General features: G+C 40.1%; 1 protein-coding gene across 5 annotated transcripts in view; it reads left to right on the top strand.

Moving 5' to 3' along the window:
• LOC149236731 (SPX domain-containing membrane protein OsI_17046-like) overlaps nucleotides 1–17,335 on the top strand; it is a 396,789-nt gene that overhangs the window by 152,998 nt on the left and 226,456 nt on the right. For 3 of the 5 annotated variants that reach the window (XM_089372472.1, XM_089372474.1, XM_089372473.1), the window contains one exon: nucleotides 65–185. The exons of the other annotated variants lie outside the window; for them this stretch is intronic. In XM_089372472.1, the coding sequence (XP_089228598.1) occupies nucleotides 65–185 (121 nt within the window). The remainder of the gene's footprint in view (nucleotides 1–64; nucleotides 186–17,335) is intronic. 5 annotated transcript variants of the gene reach the window in all.

The raw sequence follows: 17,335 nt of genomic DNA, 5'->3' as shown, positions 1-17,335 counted from the left end.
TAATCATGTGTTCTATTGTCTATTGACATTGATTGAGAACTTGCTTCATTTTTTGGTAATTAAGATATTACATAGACTACAAGTTAATGAAGAAGAAGGTGAGGCAGTATGCTCAACAAATTCAAGAAGGAAAAATGGATCGCCGTCAGGTTCTAAAAGAGATGTCAACTATGTTGGATAAGCAGGTTAGTTATCTTCATTAAATCTACTTTGCCCCTTTTTTTCAGGATTTTTAGGTTATATATGTAGTTGAAAATAATTAAAGGAATTTTGGTTGATCCTTTTGGTCAATTCTGTGTTTTAATCTAGATAGAATGCTATTTATCCATCCCTCTCTTTCTCTCTCTTCAAAAATTTAAAGATTTCTCACTAGATGGTAAGTTGTGTCATTTAATTTCACTTGTTAATACTTGTTATGGACCATATTCTTTTTCATCTTTGCAAAGATTAGTGAAGATTATAGAGTTCTCTCTCTCTCTCTCAATATCAATGCACACACAAGTGAATCACAAAAAATGTATGAATCAATAGCAGATAATTTAAACTTAGGGGATACACATAGTGATGGCGGTGTATTAGGTGGGGCTAGAGCTACTTTGTTTTAAGGTTGGATTCAATAATGATCATGAAAATGAGATTGATATGAGATTGGGAGGGTGCTTGGTTTATAAATGTTTTATGCAATATATTTTGAATAAGTTTTTAACCATAGCACCTACAACTTGTAGAATTGAGAGCATTTAATAGTGACATGACAAAGTAGAACTTACATGTTTCTGATGTAGACTCCTTTCTGGTTGGAGTACATGCCCAACTTTCTTAGGGAGAAGATGTTCAATTTGGTAGAGAAACTACCCAATTCATAAATTAAAGGATGTACTCGTACTGAATCAAATGATTCCATTTCCGAAACTGTAGTTTATCTATTTCTCATATCTCATTATTATGGTTATGCATCTCTAAATACCAACATGGTATTGGAGCGATATTGAACTTGTACTTATGAAGGCTGAGAAGGGATCGAACAAGAAATATTTGGAGAACATACTTCAATGTTCAAAGTTCAGTGGCCAAGGGATTTTAAAAGGAAAGTTATTAAATCTTCTAAACATCAGAGAAATTTTAATCTTTTATGTTTTCTAAAAACCATTGAAAATGGAAAAAACATTAATGCTTCAAAGGAAAGATTCATCAGTTCTGTTACCTCCTGGGTTCTCACTTGGTGCAAAAGTCCAAAAGCATAATTGTGAAACCCAAGGGTGACTTAGATAAGCTACCCACTGACACCTTGGTAGCATTATCTCTCTCTCTTTTGGGTAGTTTTTCTCTAGCTCAAGAGTGGAATCCCTAAAGTAATCTAAAGCCCAAAATACCATGGATAGGGAGGGAGCAAAGGGTTTTGGAACAAATCTAATCTAGGGTTTAATGAGAGTTTAATATTTCAGACTTATGATAAGTTTTAATTAGCCTTTTAATGAGGTACAAAACAGCAATATAAATTGGCTAATTTATGCAAATCCAATTTGGAAATATGTGCCCGAAATCTGGGATTTACATCTTGAAAATTCAAGTTTTAAGGTGTTTAATTGGGGCTTATATCACTTCAACAACCTGAAATAATATATTTGCTGCTGTGATTTCCAGAATCTTGAAACACAAATAAAATTTATGATTTTATGTATTTTTGAGATGGTAGAAAGGAGAAGATCAGTGTCTTGTCTTTGAGTTGGGCTATGGGGTCAAGTAGTCTTTTTTAGAGGATTGTTCTTAGGTTTAGGAGCTAATTGAGCTGCAAAACACATGCCACAATAGCCCTAAATTTTGAAAACCGACTTCACAAAATTTGTAGTAGGAAAGAGTCTCTAAGGGGATCCACTTTCAAGATAATGCATGCTAAAGATTCGAATTAATGCCGTAACTCTCAAGATACCAAAAACATGAAGTTTTTATCTTTATAGCGAAAGAACAAAGAGATTAAGGAGTAAGGACTATCACACACAAACTTTTCCAATGTAGCAATGTTGCTGCACTATGGATCTTTGAATTGACTCACACATCCACAAATTTGCAATGTTAGTCACCAATTGTGAAAATTCCTACACTCAAGGAACCCCTATTGCAGCAAAACTGAATTTACTTGTCCTACTTAATTTTAATATACATTATCAAGTTATTTTCTGAAAAATACTGAAGTAAATTACTTTTGCAGCCTACAACAATTTAATTTGATTACATGAAACAAGAAACTGAGCAAAGAACAAGATACATAGGACACCGTTATTTTTGGAAAAAATAGTCCCCGGAAAAACCCAATTCAGGAAAACCAGTGACGCAGCTCTGAGGGTTTTATATAATTTTAGTAGTTTAGAATACAATGTTGGATGCCCTCCGGCAATCCAGTTATAGAGAAAAATATAATGGCGGAAAACTAAGTGAGATTAGCTCACTTCACCCGGTAGATTCCGGCTGATCTAGCAGTAGAACTAGCTAACCCCAGCTATCTCTGCATTGTCCCTGCGTCAGCCTTACAGGCTCTGCGTTAGCTCTGCGCAATCTCTTCTGCCTCTTGGAACTTCTGCATCAACCTCTCCCGACTATTCTGGTAGCTCCCGGAAAAATTCTAGATTTCTGCGTGAGGGCAGCTTCTCCTTTGCACTGGCTCTCCCTGGTTCAGTGTCAGCCCTGTGTGGGCCCAACATCAGGCCCGCGTGGGCCCAGACTGGCCTAGCGTCAGTCCCTCTAGGTGTTGCGCTGCCTCCACTAGTGGCTTTCTGCCTCTCTGCCCAGTGTTCCCAAACTATCCTCGCCCCTCTGCAGCAGAATGATCACTTAGTTCGAATTTCTCAGCTTCCTAGCCCCAGAAAATTCGAACTCTAGATCAATTTGTTCTCTTCGTGTGTATTTCTAAATGAACCCCAAGCCTCCTTCTTATACTTTTCTTGTTGAGACTTCAACGGCCGAGATTAAGTCTCTAATTGACGACTAAGATTAAAAACTTGACTTGATCTTCTTTCTAGGACATTCTCACCCATATTTTGATTAATACCCATTAATACTTTAATTTTCCTAAGTTTAGACTTAGGAACCCTATTAAAAATATTAATTATTTTAATAAAATACAGTTCGGGTGGAATTTCACCAAACGGTTTCTGGGTTCTTTAGAACGCATGTGCCTTAGACTCTCCACCAATTTTCATGGCTAGCGCACATCCAGTGCTACAAAAAACTAACAATCCCTCTTAATGAGGAATGTTCTCTACCAACAATGTCCAACTGCATGCTGCTTTGTCTCTGAAGAATCTCCTTTCTGCACTGTTGCTACCCCCAACATTGTGTTGTTGCTGCTATTGTACTGCTTCCCATGACATTGCCACTGCCATTGCTGCATATGTACCATAACTCCCTCTGCATCTGTTGCTAACACTACCACTCCTAGCTAGAACACTGCGTCATTTTCTAATTGCTACTGCTCAGCAACGGAAAATCATCCCAAATTTCTGAACTAACTATGTTCAGCATAATACCATGTGAATGTTGGAATTTGATTGCTACTAGTCTATGACCCTCTGAATATTCTGCGCTGCTCTTGACTTTTGCACTTGCGCCATTTGCACTGCTACCAACCTTGCTTTGCGCTGATCAGTCTCTGTTCTCAGGCTACTGCGTTTGTCTCTCCAACCAACCCAGTGCATCATCTGACACTAAGTCCATCTTGCTACTGCTGCATCTTGGGCTCCGGTAGCAAGGAATTGATCCAAGAGGTGGGTTCCTCAAGGATCCCTCCCACCTGTAGTCCTCCTGACTACAGTTCTATATCGCCCCATTCCCCTCCTGGAGATGAGTGGGCGCTCATGGCAAACTGATCTTCATCAATTTTTGTTGGAGCAGCCTTAGGATCATGTTTCTCATCCTTATCCTTTTGCTTCAAAAGACACTAGGATGCTAAGTGGCCCATCTCGCCACCTCTGAAACATTTCACCTTCGAAATGTCCTTCTTCTGCTTCTGCTTCTGTCGTCCCTTTTGTAGAAATACTCTATAGATCAGCTAGCTCTAATACCATGTAGAAATTCTGCAAATTCTCTAGAAATCTACCTTTAAGACCATGTAGAAAATCTGACTGTAGATTAACCCGATAATGCAATATACCAAAGCAAAATACTATAATCTACTTCTACTATCAATTTGCGGAAGCTTAAAGAGAGAGCTGAATCAGAGTTGAACAATATAACCAGAAGAAGAAGAATCAATTGGCACATGAAACACAGAAAATACTCAGGGGAAAGCCTCAGCTAAAAAATCCCACTATCTGTGTTATCATACAAGATGGAAATACATAGGAATTATACAAAGCCTTAGCTCTCACAGCTAGCCAGCTCTCAATAAAATCCTCCTGGATGCTCACAAGCAATCAAAGCTTCTCACAAGCCTTCTCCTTTGCCCTCCAAGCTCCTATTTCCTTGCGTAGTTCCTCTGGGATGATCTCCTTCACCCAGTGGAACACTGCTCTCACACACTGCTCTAACACACTGTCAGAACTGCACAATCCTCAAGGAACCTTACCTTGACTGCATGCATAAGTTTCCTTTATAGGAAAACACATGCAATTGATAGTACACTGTCCTTGACATTTAGCTCAACTCGGTCTTTCTCAGAATAGACATGCATGAGTTTCTGATGAGGGAATCTTCAGTGATCTGGAGTACACTGGTTGAATGCATGCATGCATCAACTGACTGATAACTCACAATTAGTTCTTCGAATAGTTTGGAACTAATTTAACTGGACTTAACTCAGTAAACTGAGCTAACTAATTACAACTCAAATATAACTCAATCTTATCTCCTTAATTAAGGGATAATCTCCTTAATTTAAGGGATAACTATTGCATGACTGCAGAAAGACTTCTAACTTGAATTTCTCCAACTAATTAATTCAAATTGAATTAATCAATTATTTCCAAGTAGCTGGTGAGACTAAATTCGATTTTAATTCACAATTTTAATTCAAGGAAAAATTAAAATTGGAATATTCTGGATTCTATTTTTATCATTTCTTGTTGCTATTTTCAACACTCCCTCTCAACAAGAAAGGAATTCAACTCGATCCCGATCGTGAACCTTTGTAATGATATGCATGCAACACTTCTCTCTAGTTTTGTTGCTCTAACAACTCCAAAAACAAAAAAACATCCAACCTGAATCAGTATGATGCATCTGTCATCAAAGTCTCTGACTGCTATTGCCTCTGTCAACTGAAAACTTTGCGCTTCTGCTGACTCTACCTTTCTGCACTGTTGTCAATCCTTCTTTGCGCTCTTCAGTATCTGACTGCTCTAGCCTCTGTCACTTTGATCTCTGACTGCATCAATCCCACTGATTCCTCCCACTACTATGTACTTTGGGCTCTTGTAGCAAGGTATGATCCATGAGATAAAACCTCTCAATGGACCCTGCCCAATTTCAGCCTTCTTGGAACTATCACTTCACATCGCCCCACCTCACACCTGGAGGTATGGTTGCATGTGATCCCTTTTCCCACTTCTCCAATTGTGGCTCCTCCACAATTGTCTGAGACTTCTTCTAGGGCTGCATGTTGAGAGGTAATTTACTCTCCCTCTCAACCACCAAGTCTCTAACATTTTCCTTGCTCCTCAAAGTTGCATGCATCTTGAACTTCAAGAGCATACAAGTTCTTAACTTGTGAACTGATCTGTTTCACATGTCTCGTGGTGATGTGTCTAAGGAATGCCTTTCCTTTCCTGAAGACAACATCGTAGCCTTTGTCCTCCAACATCGCGATTGATACCAAGTTCTTCTTCAGTCTAGGCACATACTTCACATCTGTCAAGGTGATAGGAGGTCCATGCTCCCTCTGAAAAGCAACCGTGCCCACTCCTGAAACACTATACCTTTCACCATCACCCATATCTATGCACATCTTGAGGTCTTTCTGCTCCAAGGCACTGAATAAAATTTTATCGCCAGTCATGTGGAATGAGGCTCCACTGTCAAGATACCAGACACAACCCATGATCGATGACACCATGCATGCGATGAGAGTAAAGTCCATTTTGAACTGAGAGGCTAATGCCTCACCTTCCGATCCATCCGAGGATCCCTTCTTAGACTTCTTCGATGGGAAATTAGTCGCATAATGTCCCATCTCGTGACAATTAAAGCATCTCACTTTAGACTTGTCACCCTTCTTCCCTCCATGAGAAGAATTCGATTTGGAATGGGAATCCTTCCCCTTCCCTTTCCTTGCCTTATTCACTAAGGCCAGATTTTCTTCTTCAACATCCTCGGATGAAGAACCATCTCGTGTGCTCCTCCTGATCTCCTCCTGCATGAGATCCAAGCATAGTCGTTCCCAATCCGACAGTTTCTCCCTTCCATTCACAGAGTCCCGGTAGCTATTCTAGCGCTTTGGAAGGCTGAGGAGAGCGAGGCTCACCATATCATCATCGGCAGTGGTTATTCCCACACTTCCAAGCTCATCTCTACAAGTGGTGAGCTTGTTCAGATATGTGGAAATAGTATCGCCATTCTCCATTTTGATTCTTCGAAGCTTATCCTTGAGCGCCAATTTCCTTTGGTCGCTATTGTTCTGGTTGAGGTCCTTCAATGTCTTCCACATTGAATATGGAGTATCCTTCCATGGAGACTCGAGACAATATGGTCTCAAACTCCCTCAAGGATGATCTGTCTCGCCTTTGCCACACTTCTTCCACTCAACCAACTCTTGTGCATTAGTTGAACCTGGCTTTGGGATTTCTTGATCAATGAAATCCTTCAAGCCATTGTCTTCTAATACAACCTCCATGCGATCTTTCCATGCTATGTAATTTGAGCTGCCTTCCAAGGCATACTCGAGTCTCAAGCCATAGAATGCCATTGGCCAACCTTGAAGTATGATAAGAATTCGATTTTGCACCTGCAACCCCGAACTTCAAACTTCGAATTCTCTTCTCCGTATACTGTTCACAGTGCCGATAAACTTTGCTCCGATAAACTTGGCTCTGATACCATGTAGAAATACTCTATAGATCAGCTAGCTCTGATACCATGTAGAAATTCTGCAAATTCTTTACAAATCTACCTCTAAGACCATGTAGAAAATCTGACTGTAGATTAACCCAATAATGCAATATACCAAAGCAAAATACTATAATCTACTTCTACTATCAATTTGCGGAAGCTTAAAGATAGGGATGAATCAGAGCTAAACAATATAACCAGAAGAAGAAGAGTCAATGCACATGAAACACAAAAAATACTCAGGGGAAAGCCTTAGCTAAAAAACCCCACTATTTGTATTATCATACAAGGTGGAAATACATAGGAATTATACAAAGCCTTAACTCTTAAAGCTAGTTAGATCTCAGTACAATCCTCTTGGATGCTCACAGGCAATCAAAGCTTCTCACAAGCCTTCTCCTCTGCTCTCCAAGCTCCTATTTCCTTGCGCAATTCCTCTGGGATGATCTCCTTCACCCAGTGGAACACTGCTCTCACACACTGCTCTAACACATTGTTAGAACTGCGCAATCCTCAAGGAACCTTACCTTGACTTCACGCTTGAGTTTCCTTTATAGGAAAACACATGCAACTGATAGTACATCGTCCTTGACATTTAGCTCAATTGGCCCTTTCTTAGAATAGACATGCATGAGTTTCTGATAAGGGAATCTTTAGTTATCTGGAGTACACTAGTTAAGTGCATGCATGCATCAACTGACTAATAACTCACAATTAGTTCCTCAAACAGTTTGGAACTAATTTAACTGGACTTAACTTAGTAAACTGAGCTAACTAATTACAACTCAAATATAACTCAATCTTATGGATAATCTCCTTAATTTAAGGGATAACTGTTGCATGACTGCAGAAAGACTTTTAACTTGAATTTCTCCAACTAATTAATTCAAACTGAATTAATTAATTATTTCCAAGCAGCTGGTGAGACTAAATTCGATTTTAATTCACAATTTTAATTCAAGGACAAATTAAAATTGGAATATTTTTGATTCTATTTTTATCATTTCTTGTTGCTATTTTCAACACCTTTGATGCTAGAACTGCATTCTCCTCCTCCTTGGTCTTCGTGCCACTCCCACTGTTTCCATTGAGTTTGACCTTAACCAGATCCCTCCTTAATTCTTCATGTTGAAGGGTTGCCCACATCTCCTCCCATGAAGGTAGTCTTTCCCTGCCCAATATACTTTGGATGAAGATTTGCCATTCATCCGAGACTCCATTCAGGGTCGTCCTTACCATTGTGGTAGATTGAGGAGTGGACCCCACTGCAGAAAGTTGGTCTCTGGTGTCCTGAAGATGTTGAAGATAGGAGTTAACCCCTTCTCCCTTCTGCATCAATGTCTGTTGCAACTTTTGTTCTAAGTACATCTTCCATTGTTCGGAAGAACCTTCATACAGTGAAGACAAAGCTTCCCACATTTCTCGGGTTGTATCTTTGCCCTGCAAGTGTGAGACCACATGATCTCGAACTCCATCGAGTATGAACCTCTTCACCTTTCCCTGCTCGGCCTTGTACTTCTTCTTCTGATCATTGTCTGCGGGAACAACCACAACACTCTTGACATAAGCTTCGAGATTGTACTTCTCCAAAACAACTAAGATTTCGGTCTTCCATATGACATAGTTGGAAGCTCCTTCTAACCTGTCCTGATCTCTGAGCCCATGTGATGCCATCTCACCCAAATTGTTGAGTTGACTCCTCTAGTCACTGCGCAACACTGGTCTGCTGCCCAACAAGTGAAAAAATTCAAACTTTTGGTGAGGAAAGTCCTCTGAGGAGAAAATTGCCCTTCTATGTGTCTTCGCTCTTTTTCGACGGATTTCTGCTTTGGCAGAAACTACATCCTTCAAGCACTACGCTGAGGCTTTGCACCACTCCCTCTGCCTCTGCAAATTCACAAACCAGAAATCGTACCTCTCTGTCGACTCTCTCAGAGAGAGATTTCCTAGGAATCTCTGCTTTCTCGGCAAGGACTGCGCAATCCCTTCAAGGGGATTCGAATTGCTGCCAAATGTAGCTATTGGCCTCTCTGCTCAATGCTAGATCTGCTCTTCCTGTTTCAAAATCAATGCTCTGATACCATGTGAAAATTCCTACACTCAAGGAACCCCTACTGCAGCAAAATTGAATTTACTTCTCCTACTTGATTTTAATATACATTATCAAGTTATTTTTTGAAAAATACTGAAGTAAATTACTTTTGTAGCCTACACCAATTTAATTTGATTACATGAAACAAGAAATTGAGCAAAGAACAATATACATAGGACACCGTTATTTTTGGACAAAATAGTCCCCGAAAAAACCCAATGCGAGAAAACTGGTGCAACAACTCTGAGGGTTTTATATTATTAAGCAGTAGTTCTGAATACAATGCTAGATGCCCTCCCAACAATCCAGTTACAGAGAAAAATATAATGGCGGAAAACTGAGTGAGATTACCTCACTTCACCTGGCAGATTCCAGCTGATCTGACAGCGGAACTAGCTAACCTTGGCTATCTCTGTATCGGCCCTGCGTAGGCCCTGCGTCAGCCTTACAGGGTCTGCGTCAGCTCTGCACAGTCTCTTCTGCCTCATGGAACTTCTGTGTCAACCTCTCCTGGCTGTTCCGGTAGCTCCCGACAAAATTTTGGATTTCTGCGTGAGGGCAACTTCTCCTTTGCGTTAGCTCTCCCTGGTTTATTGTTAGGCCTGCATGGGCCCAAACTAGCCCAACGTCAGTCCCTCTAGATGTTGCACTGCCTCCACTAGTGGCTCTCCACCTCTCTGCCCAATATTCTCGAACTATCCCTGCCCCTCTGCTGCAAAATGATCACTTAGTTCGAATTTCTTAGCTTCCTAACCCTAGAAATTTCGAACTATAGATCAATTCGTTCTCTCTGTGTGTATTTCTAAATGAGCCCCAAGCCTCCTTATACTTTTCTTGTTGAGACTTCAACGACCGAGATTAAGTCTCTAATCAACGGCTAATATTAAAAGCTTGACTTGATCCGCTCTCTAGAACATTCTCACCCATATTTTGATTAATACCCATTAATACTTTAATTTTCCTAAGTTTAGACTTAGGAACCCCATTAAAAATATTGATTATTTTAATACAATACAATCTAGGTGGAATCTCACCAAACGGTTTCTGGGTTCTTTAAAACTCATGTGCCTTGGCCTCTCCACCAATTTTCATGGCTAGAGCAGATCCAATGCTACCAAAAACTAACACCAATATGCACCAAGAACATTCACCACACACTCAACAAAGAAACAGAACCCTTTCTCAAGAGCTTGAACAAGTAACAAGAGAAATTTTATTTCAAAGCTTACAAGCACTTTCAACAACCATTACAAGGGGAGGAGCCTCAAATTTATAGAGTTTTGGCTCAAATACTCCACAAATTAAATAATGATAACCCATAGCTAACTCTAGGACTATTCTAGGAAATGATAAACTACTAATGTCCTCCAACTGACTTGAGAGGGCAAGTCAACAAAATGGAATAATATGTTGCCACATGTGCAATATTCAAGCCATGGATGGCTCCATAAGGTGAATGCCCTTCCAAAATCACGACGTAAGTGAAGTCATAACCATGAAGAATAGCCTTCAAAGGAGGATCGATCCACAATGAGGCAATAATATGCCGATAATAGGGCAAACAACTAGGTTCTAGTCTCCAAGATTGCCACATGTGGCCCAAGAATGTGAACAAGAGGATTGTTCCCTCAAAAATATCCATCATATCATCAAATCAATCCAAATAGGTTAGGAGGATGGTATTTATGGGCTCCCAAGTAGCCATCAAGGTCTAGGATCATGAATAAGTGTGATTTGCCCCATTTAAGATAGAAAATGTAGGTTCAAGAAGAGTACAACCCACCTCCCAAGGACAAAAACTTGCATAAACAAGTCAAATAAAGTGGATCCATGTGATATTCCCACTTAGCAAGGTTGCTAAGTGAAATATCAATTTTGACCAATTTTGCTAATTTTTGGATAGAAACTTAGGTGAAGTGTGTTGAGGGGCCCCGCTTGCAATTTTGAGGTGAAAGAAGGCTCCAACATAGGAGGAAGGGGAAAATTGATTTGATAGTGGATGGTGGGGTCCACCCCAAAGAGGAATACACTCCCCTTGGCTAGTACGCTTTCTTGGAGGGAAGAGATAGAGGGAAATCGATGGAGGCCCAACGACTAAAATAGGTAGAGCACTAATCATTTGCTCATCTTTGATCATTTGACATTCACTCATTGACTAGCATGCTTGAGTTGAGGGCCAAGTCTGCATGTGTTGTTGAGCACGTGAGATTTTCATGCGAGAATCTCACCCTACCTTTGGTGGACTTCAAGTGCCAACCCAAGGAGGTGATCTGCACTACATTTGGAGCTGTTTGAGAGTTTGGCATAGCATTTCGTGGGGGTTTCTAGCAGGATTGGGCACATAAAAGGAAATATGCTCCACCTAGAGGAGTTGATTTCGGAGCAGGGAATTCTTTGGGCTTTCCGAGGGTGATTGGAGCCACAAATTGCTGGAGGTTGGAGTGATAGTGGAGTACGAATTTGGAGGGGATTTCCTGTGCACAGGAGTTCATCATCAATGACTGTGTGGGCCTGCGCAGAGGGCATTTGTACCACATGCGGGAGCGTGGGAGGAGGAGGAATTGAGGGTTGAGGCTTGTGGAGTACTCTTAGAGGGGAAATTGTTGACTATTGCAGCCACTTTGGGGGCCTACAATAGTGATATTTTCAGGCATTGTTTTAAGAATCGGCTGAAGTTCCTAAGTTGCAGGAAACGCAGGTACAGGGTCCGTTTCCGGCCGGAAACGAAACGGAAACGCGTTTCCGCGTACCGTACGGCCTGGAAACGCGTTTCCGGCCGTACGGGCCCCGTTTCCCCAAAAAAATTACTTGTTTTTAATTTTTTTTTTTTTTTTCTAATTAGTTTTTAAATTTTTTTAGGGTTTCTAAGCTGTTCTAGAAACCATTTCTAAAGTTATAAAAGAGCAGTGCCTCTCATTCTCTCATCACACTATTCAACAAGGAGTTTCTCTTGGAGATTGGCAGTTGTTTCAGTAGCTGGTGTTTTGAGCAGTGAGCAAAGTAGATTCCACTGTTGAGCATTCTGCTGCTTCTATTTTTGATGAGGATTGTTATGATGAGGATTAGTCTTTTGTGACTTGTCTCTATAGTTCTTGCAGCCTTATAGTCTTTATTGTACTTGCAGCCTCATATACTTATATAAATAAAGGTTGATTTTGGATTTTCCAGTTCCTATATTTTTATTTTCATTATGTGATGACTCATAAGTAAATGTGATCATTGTGATGTAAATTTAATCTTAATGTTAAAATGTTTAAGTAAATGTATCATTAATGCTTTATGACTGCACATATATATATATATTAATAATTTTTAAATGTTTTTAATATATATATATATATATATATATATATTATATATTCGCGTTTCCCCGTTTCCAAAATTTGGGGAGGTCGCGTTTCGTTTCGCTTCCCCGTTTCCCCGTTTCGTGCAACTTAGGGCTGAACTGACTCTGAAACGGACGAGCCAGACAGGGCCAAAGCCTGGTCGGGTCGGCTCGGTGGCCAATTCGGTTCGGCCGGCCGGGTTGTTATCGAGCCGGCCGAGTCGGTCACTGAGTCGGTCGGCTCGGTAACAACCCGTCCGGCTCAGCTGAGCCCGAGCTAAGTCGGCCGGCTTGGTGGCCACAATCGAAAAGAGATTTTTTTTGTTTGCTGTGTGTTGTTTTGGGGACGCCAAAGCCCATTCTTTTCTTCCTTTGGGTTTTTTGGGGTCCATTTCCTTCTCCCAAACCCTATAAAAGCTACCCAACCCCTCTCATTTCCTCACAACCATTTCATTGCATTTGAGTGAGAATTGTGAGGATTTTGTGAAGAGTTGTGGAGTTTGTTTTTGGAGCAGCAGTGAGGAGTCTTGGGCAAGCATTGGAGTAGGAGTGAGGAGCTTCTTAGGCAGCTATTGGAGTAGCATTGGGGAGTTGGTTTGTTGGAGCAACTTTGAGGAGACAGTTTGTGCCTAGAGGTATTTTTTTTTCACTTCTACAAATCTATTTTTTCTTATTTATTTTTTTGTGCAAATCTGGAAATTGAAAAGAGTGTTTTTTGTGAAAGAAATGAACATTGAAGCAATGCTATTGTTTTTGTCTTCATTTAAAAAAAATTTCCTTTCATTTCCAAGTCAAAAAATGGCTCCTAGAGTGAAAGATGTTGCTTGGGCATATGTTGAAATGGTTAATAATCAAATGCATTGCAAATTTTGCCATAGAAAAATTGAGGGTCCTAGGGGCATCAATAGGCTGAAACAACACTTGGCAGGGATTAGAGGCCAAATTACTCCATGTGAATCACCACAAATTGGGGAGATTAGGAAGGAGTTGTTAAATAACTTTGAGAAGTTTCAAGAAGAAAAAGCTAGGAAAAAGGAAATAGAGGTTGAAATTGGGAGGAAGAGGAGTATACAAAAAATGATGGCTACCAACCCCCATTTTGATTTTGATGGTTTCTTCTTCTATCCCTTGTACTGATGCATCCAACCCCTTCCACTATGTTCCTCCCTCTTTGGAGTCTCGTCAAGAAAAGGGTAAGGGTAAAATGAAAAAGAAGGGTGATATGAATATCAAAAGTTATTTCACTGTCATACCCTCCTCTCCATCAGATGCACATGGTCCTGAAGTTAGTAGAACTTTGCAGTCCACTTTAGATGACCATTGGAAGAAAGAATTGAGGGAGATTGCTTGTGATTACATATCTAGATGGTGGTATGATGCTAATATCTCCTTCAATGCTTCCCGTTCACCATATTATGAGCCTATGTTTGATGCCATATTTGTTGCTGGAAAAGGCTTCAAAGGCCCTACTATGCATGAGTTAAGGGGGTATCGTTTGCAAAAAGAAATTTCCTCCATTAATGAGTATTTGAAAGATTTCAAAAACTCATGGGCAAAAACAGGATGTACCATCATGTCAGATGGATGGACTAATCAAAGGAACCGTACCATCATAAACTTTCTTATCTTCTGCCCACAGGGAACCATGTTTCTAAAATCAGTTGATGCATCTGATAGGGTGAAAGATGGACAATTGTTGTTTCAGCTATTGGATGAGGTTGTTGAGGAGGTGGGGGTGGCTAATGTTGTTCAAGTCATCATAGATAATGCCTCTAACTATGTTCTTGCTAGTAAACTATTAGAGGACAAACACAAAACCATCTTTTGGACCCCATGTGTTGCACATTGCATAGACCTCATGCTTGAGGATACTGGCGAATTAGATTGGGTCAAAAACACTCTAGATCATGCCAAAAGCATAACAAAATTTATCTACAATCATTCATGGATTTTGACCCTGATGAGGAGACACACAGGGGGTAGGGATATTATGAGGACTGCCATCACTAGATTTGCAACTCATATTTTGACATTGCAATGTATGCTTTCACAACATAGAAACTTGCAAACGATGTTTTCTAGTGATGAATGGAATCAAAGTGACTGGTCTCTCAAACAGGAAGGCAAAGAATTGAAAAAGAAAGTTAATGAAGAAATATTTTGGAGAAAGGCAACAAAGATTGTGAAGGTTGCTGAGCCACTGGTTAAGGTGTTGCGGTTGGTGGATGGGGAAAGATTGGCTATGGGCTTCATTTATGAGGCTATGGATCAAGCAAAGGAATAAATCAGTGTGGAAAAAGTTGGGACTAAATCCCAAAACCCCGATTTTTTTAGCAAAACGATTAAATCGGCCGACTTTTTGCAGACTTTTTCTTTGCCGAAAAAATCGCGATTTAATCGAATTAATCCCGATTTTATTGGAGTTGACCGAAAAAGTCGGCCATCATGAGAGTTGAGACTCAGACAAGACTCAAGATTCAGGAGTTGATTCACTATTTTGATATGTGATGTAACACTAGACTTCATATACATATTATATATTAGCTTTCTTTACTTTTTTTTTGGTAGTTAAGCACCCATGGGGGATTTGAACCAGTGACCTATCGCAAGGAGTGCCTTAATAGTGCACCCATTCACCGTCAATCCAAATCCCCGTGGGCATATTAGCTTTCTTTACATGTTTATGTGGAAATGCATTTATTTGATGTTGTGGATACTCTAGATGCTAAAAAAAGAAAAAATATGAATATTTTTGTGTTTTTTTAATTTTGCCGACTTTTTCAGAAAACTCCAAACTTTAATGAGTTTTTCAACTTTTGGACCCTTGCCGATTTAATCCCGACTTCGACTTTTTCCACATTGGAGCAAATAAAGAGGGCATACAAGGATAGAGTGGCTAAGTATGGGCCCATTTGGGCAATCATTGATGAAAGATGGAACAATCAACTCCATCGCTTATACATGCAGTTGGATATTTTTTGAACCCACAGTATCATTATAAAGCTCTGGCGGCAGGAGCTTTGAGTGGGGAGGTTAGAGATGGATTGATTGATTGCATTGATTGCATGATCCCATTGAAGTGTGATCAGCGGGAGATACACCTAGAGATCACAACCTTCAGCAAAGCCACAAGTACCTTTCAATTTTCAAATTCTTAATACTTATTTTGTTAAATTGTTTATAATTTGAAAGTTGGATATAATTTGTTGAAATTTGAAACTTGAGCTAACTCATTACACTACAATGTTTTTTGTAGCACAATGGTGGGAGGCTTTTGGTAGCCATTATCCTCAATTGTAGAGGTTTGCAATTCGTATTTTGAGTCAAACTTGCAGTGCTACTGGGTGTGAGCGCAATTGGTTTGTCTTTGAGAGGATTCATACGAAAAAGAGAAACCGTTTAGATAAAAAACAGTTAAATGATCTAGTCTATGTCCAATACAACCTTCGGCCCAGCCGCAACCAGTCGCTGAATAAAAGACTTGATTCAGATCCCATTGTGTTGGAAGATATCGATCCAACATCAGATTAGGTAGTGGAGAGTCATCCAGCAGAGTTTGATTCTGATGAGGATCTTGAGTTAGATTTATAGGCAGTGGCATCAATTGAACAAAATGTTCAGTTGAATGCAGATCCACTTGTACCAGCCTCAGGCCCAGCCCCAAGTCCTCCAATTGCAGGTGCTTCCTTTGCTCAGCCACGACGGAAGCACATATATCGTCTATCTCAGTGTGCAGCTGCTGCACAACTTGCTAGTGCTACCATTACTATAGTTGCAGTTGGAGATGATGGTGAGGAGGAGCCATGGGTTTCCCTATCTGACTCTGATTCAGAGGTTGAGCCAGATGATGTTGGCTCCTCTAGCAGTAGCCAGTAGTACTGGTCAGTGGTGACTAGTGATGTTTCACAGTTTACTTTTGTTGTAGAGGCCATTTATCATCATCATATATGTATTGGACAGTGCACTGGGTGCCATTTTGATATAATGGATATATTCATGAGCCTACTTTGATCATATGTTGTATTCTATCTATATTCTAAAGCTTTGTGTTTGGAAACGTGAATGAAAATCTTTAAAAGTATGTTTTTTTATTAAAAAATAACTATTTAATTTATTTTTTACAACGACCGAGTCATTGAAATCAAATCGTCCAAGTCGATACCAAGTCGGAGTCGGAGTCAGAGTCGACCCTCAACTGTTTCCAAGTTGGAGTCAGAGTTTTAAAACATTGTAAATTTCAGGTGGGTTGATATACCCAAGAACTTGAGGGGTGAGTGGAAATTGGGCCGAATTTTGGAGGTCAGCATTTGGTCAAACCCTTTCTGGGTTTTGGTTGGTTATTGGTGGAGAGACCAGGGTTAATTTCCTAGAATTTTCTAAGCACTGAGGAGGACCTAGCAGCCATTTATTGTAGGCAACAATGTAGTTTCTGAGGGACTAGCACAGAGTATTTGTGGGGGTTACTTCCTAGCAGTGGAGCAGCGCATTTCATCACCTGGGCCTTGTTATCTTGCAAGGGAAAGCCAGGCGCATACATTCCAAGCTTCTATTGTACCCCATATTTTTATAATAAAATGGCTCAGTACTGCGCAATTTTTGGTGCATTTCCTGGTGTTTAATATGTGTGAAAATCTTGTGTGTGCTTTTACTATGTATGCTTTGTTTATTGCTGTAAATTTTCCTTAGGGATATTATAGTGGTATCAGAGTTCATAGTCTTGGCTCAGCCTGTGGGAGTAACTATCAGTCTATGATATTAGAAGATAAGCAGAACGTGTTGATCAATGGTTGTCATTACTGTCAACCCAAGCAACACCAGGGGCTCCCCGATCTTGCATGGGAATTTTTACTTGACAACTTACTCTATTATGATTCAAATAT

The sequence above is a fragment of the Pinus tabuliformis genome, chromosome 8 (genome assembly GCF_031772625.1).
Source record: "Pinus tabuliformis cultivar Carrire ecotype Pingquan chromosome 8, CPIR1, whole genome shotgun sequence".
Classification (NCBI taxonomy): Eukaryota; Viridiplantae; Streptophyta; class Pinopsida; order Pinales; family Pinaceae; genus Pinus; species Pinus tabuliformis.
Note: the sequence above shows the minus strand (reverse complement) of the source record. Positions and strands in the feature narration are given on the sequence as shown.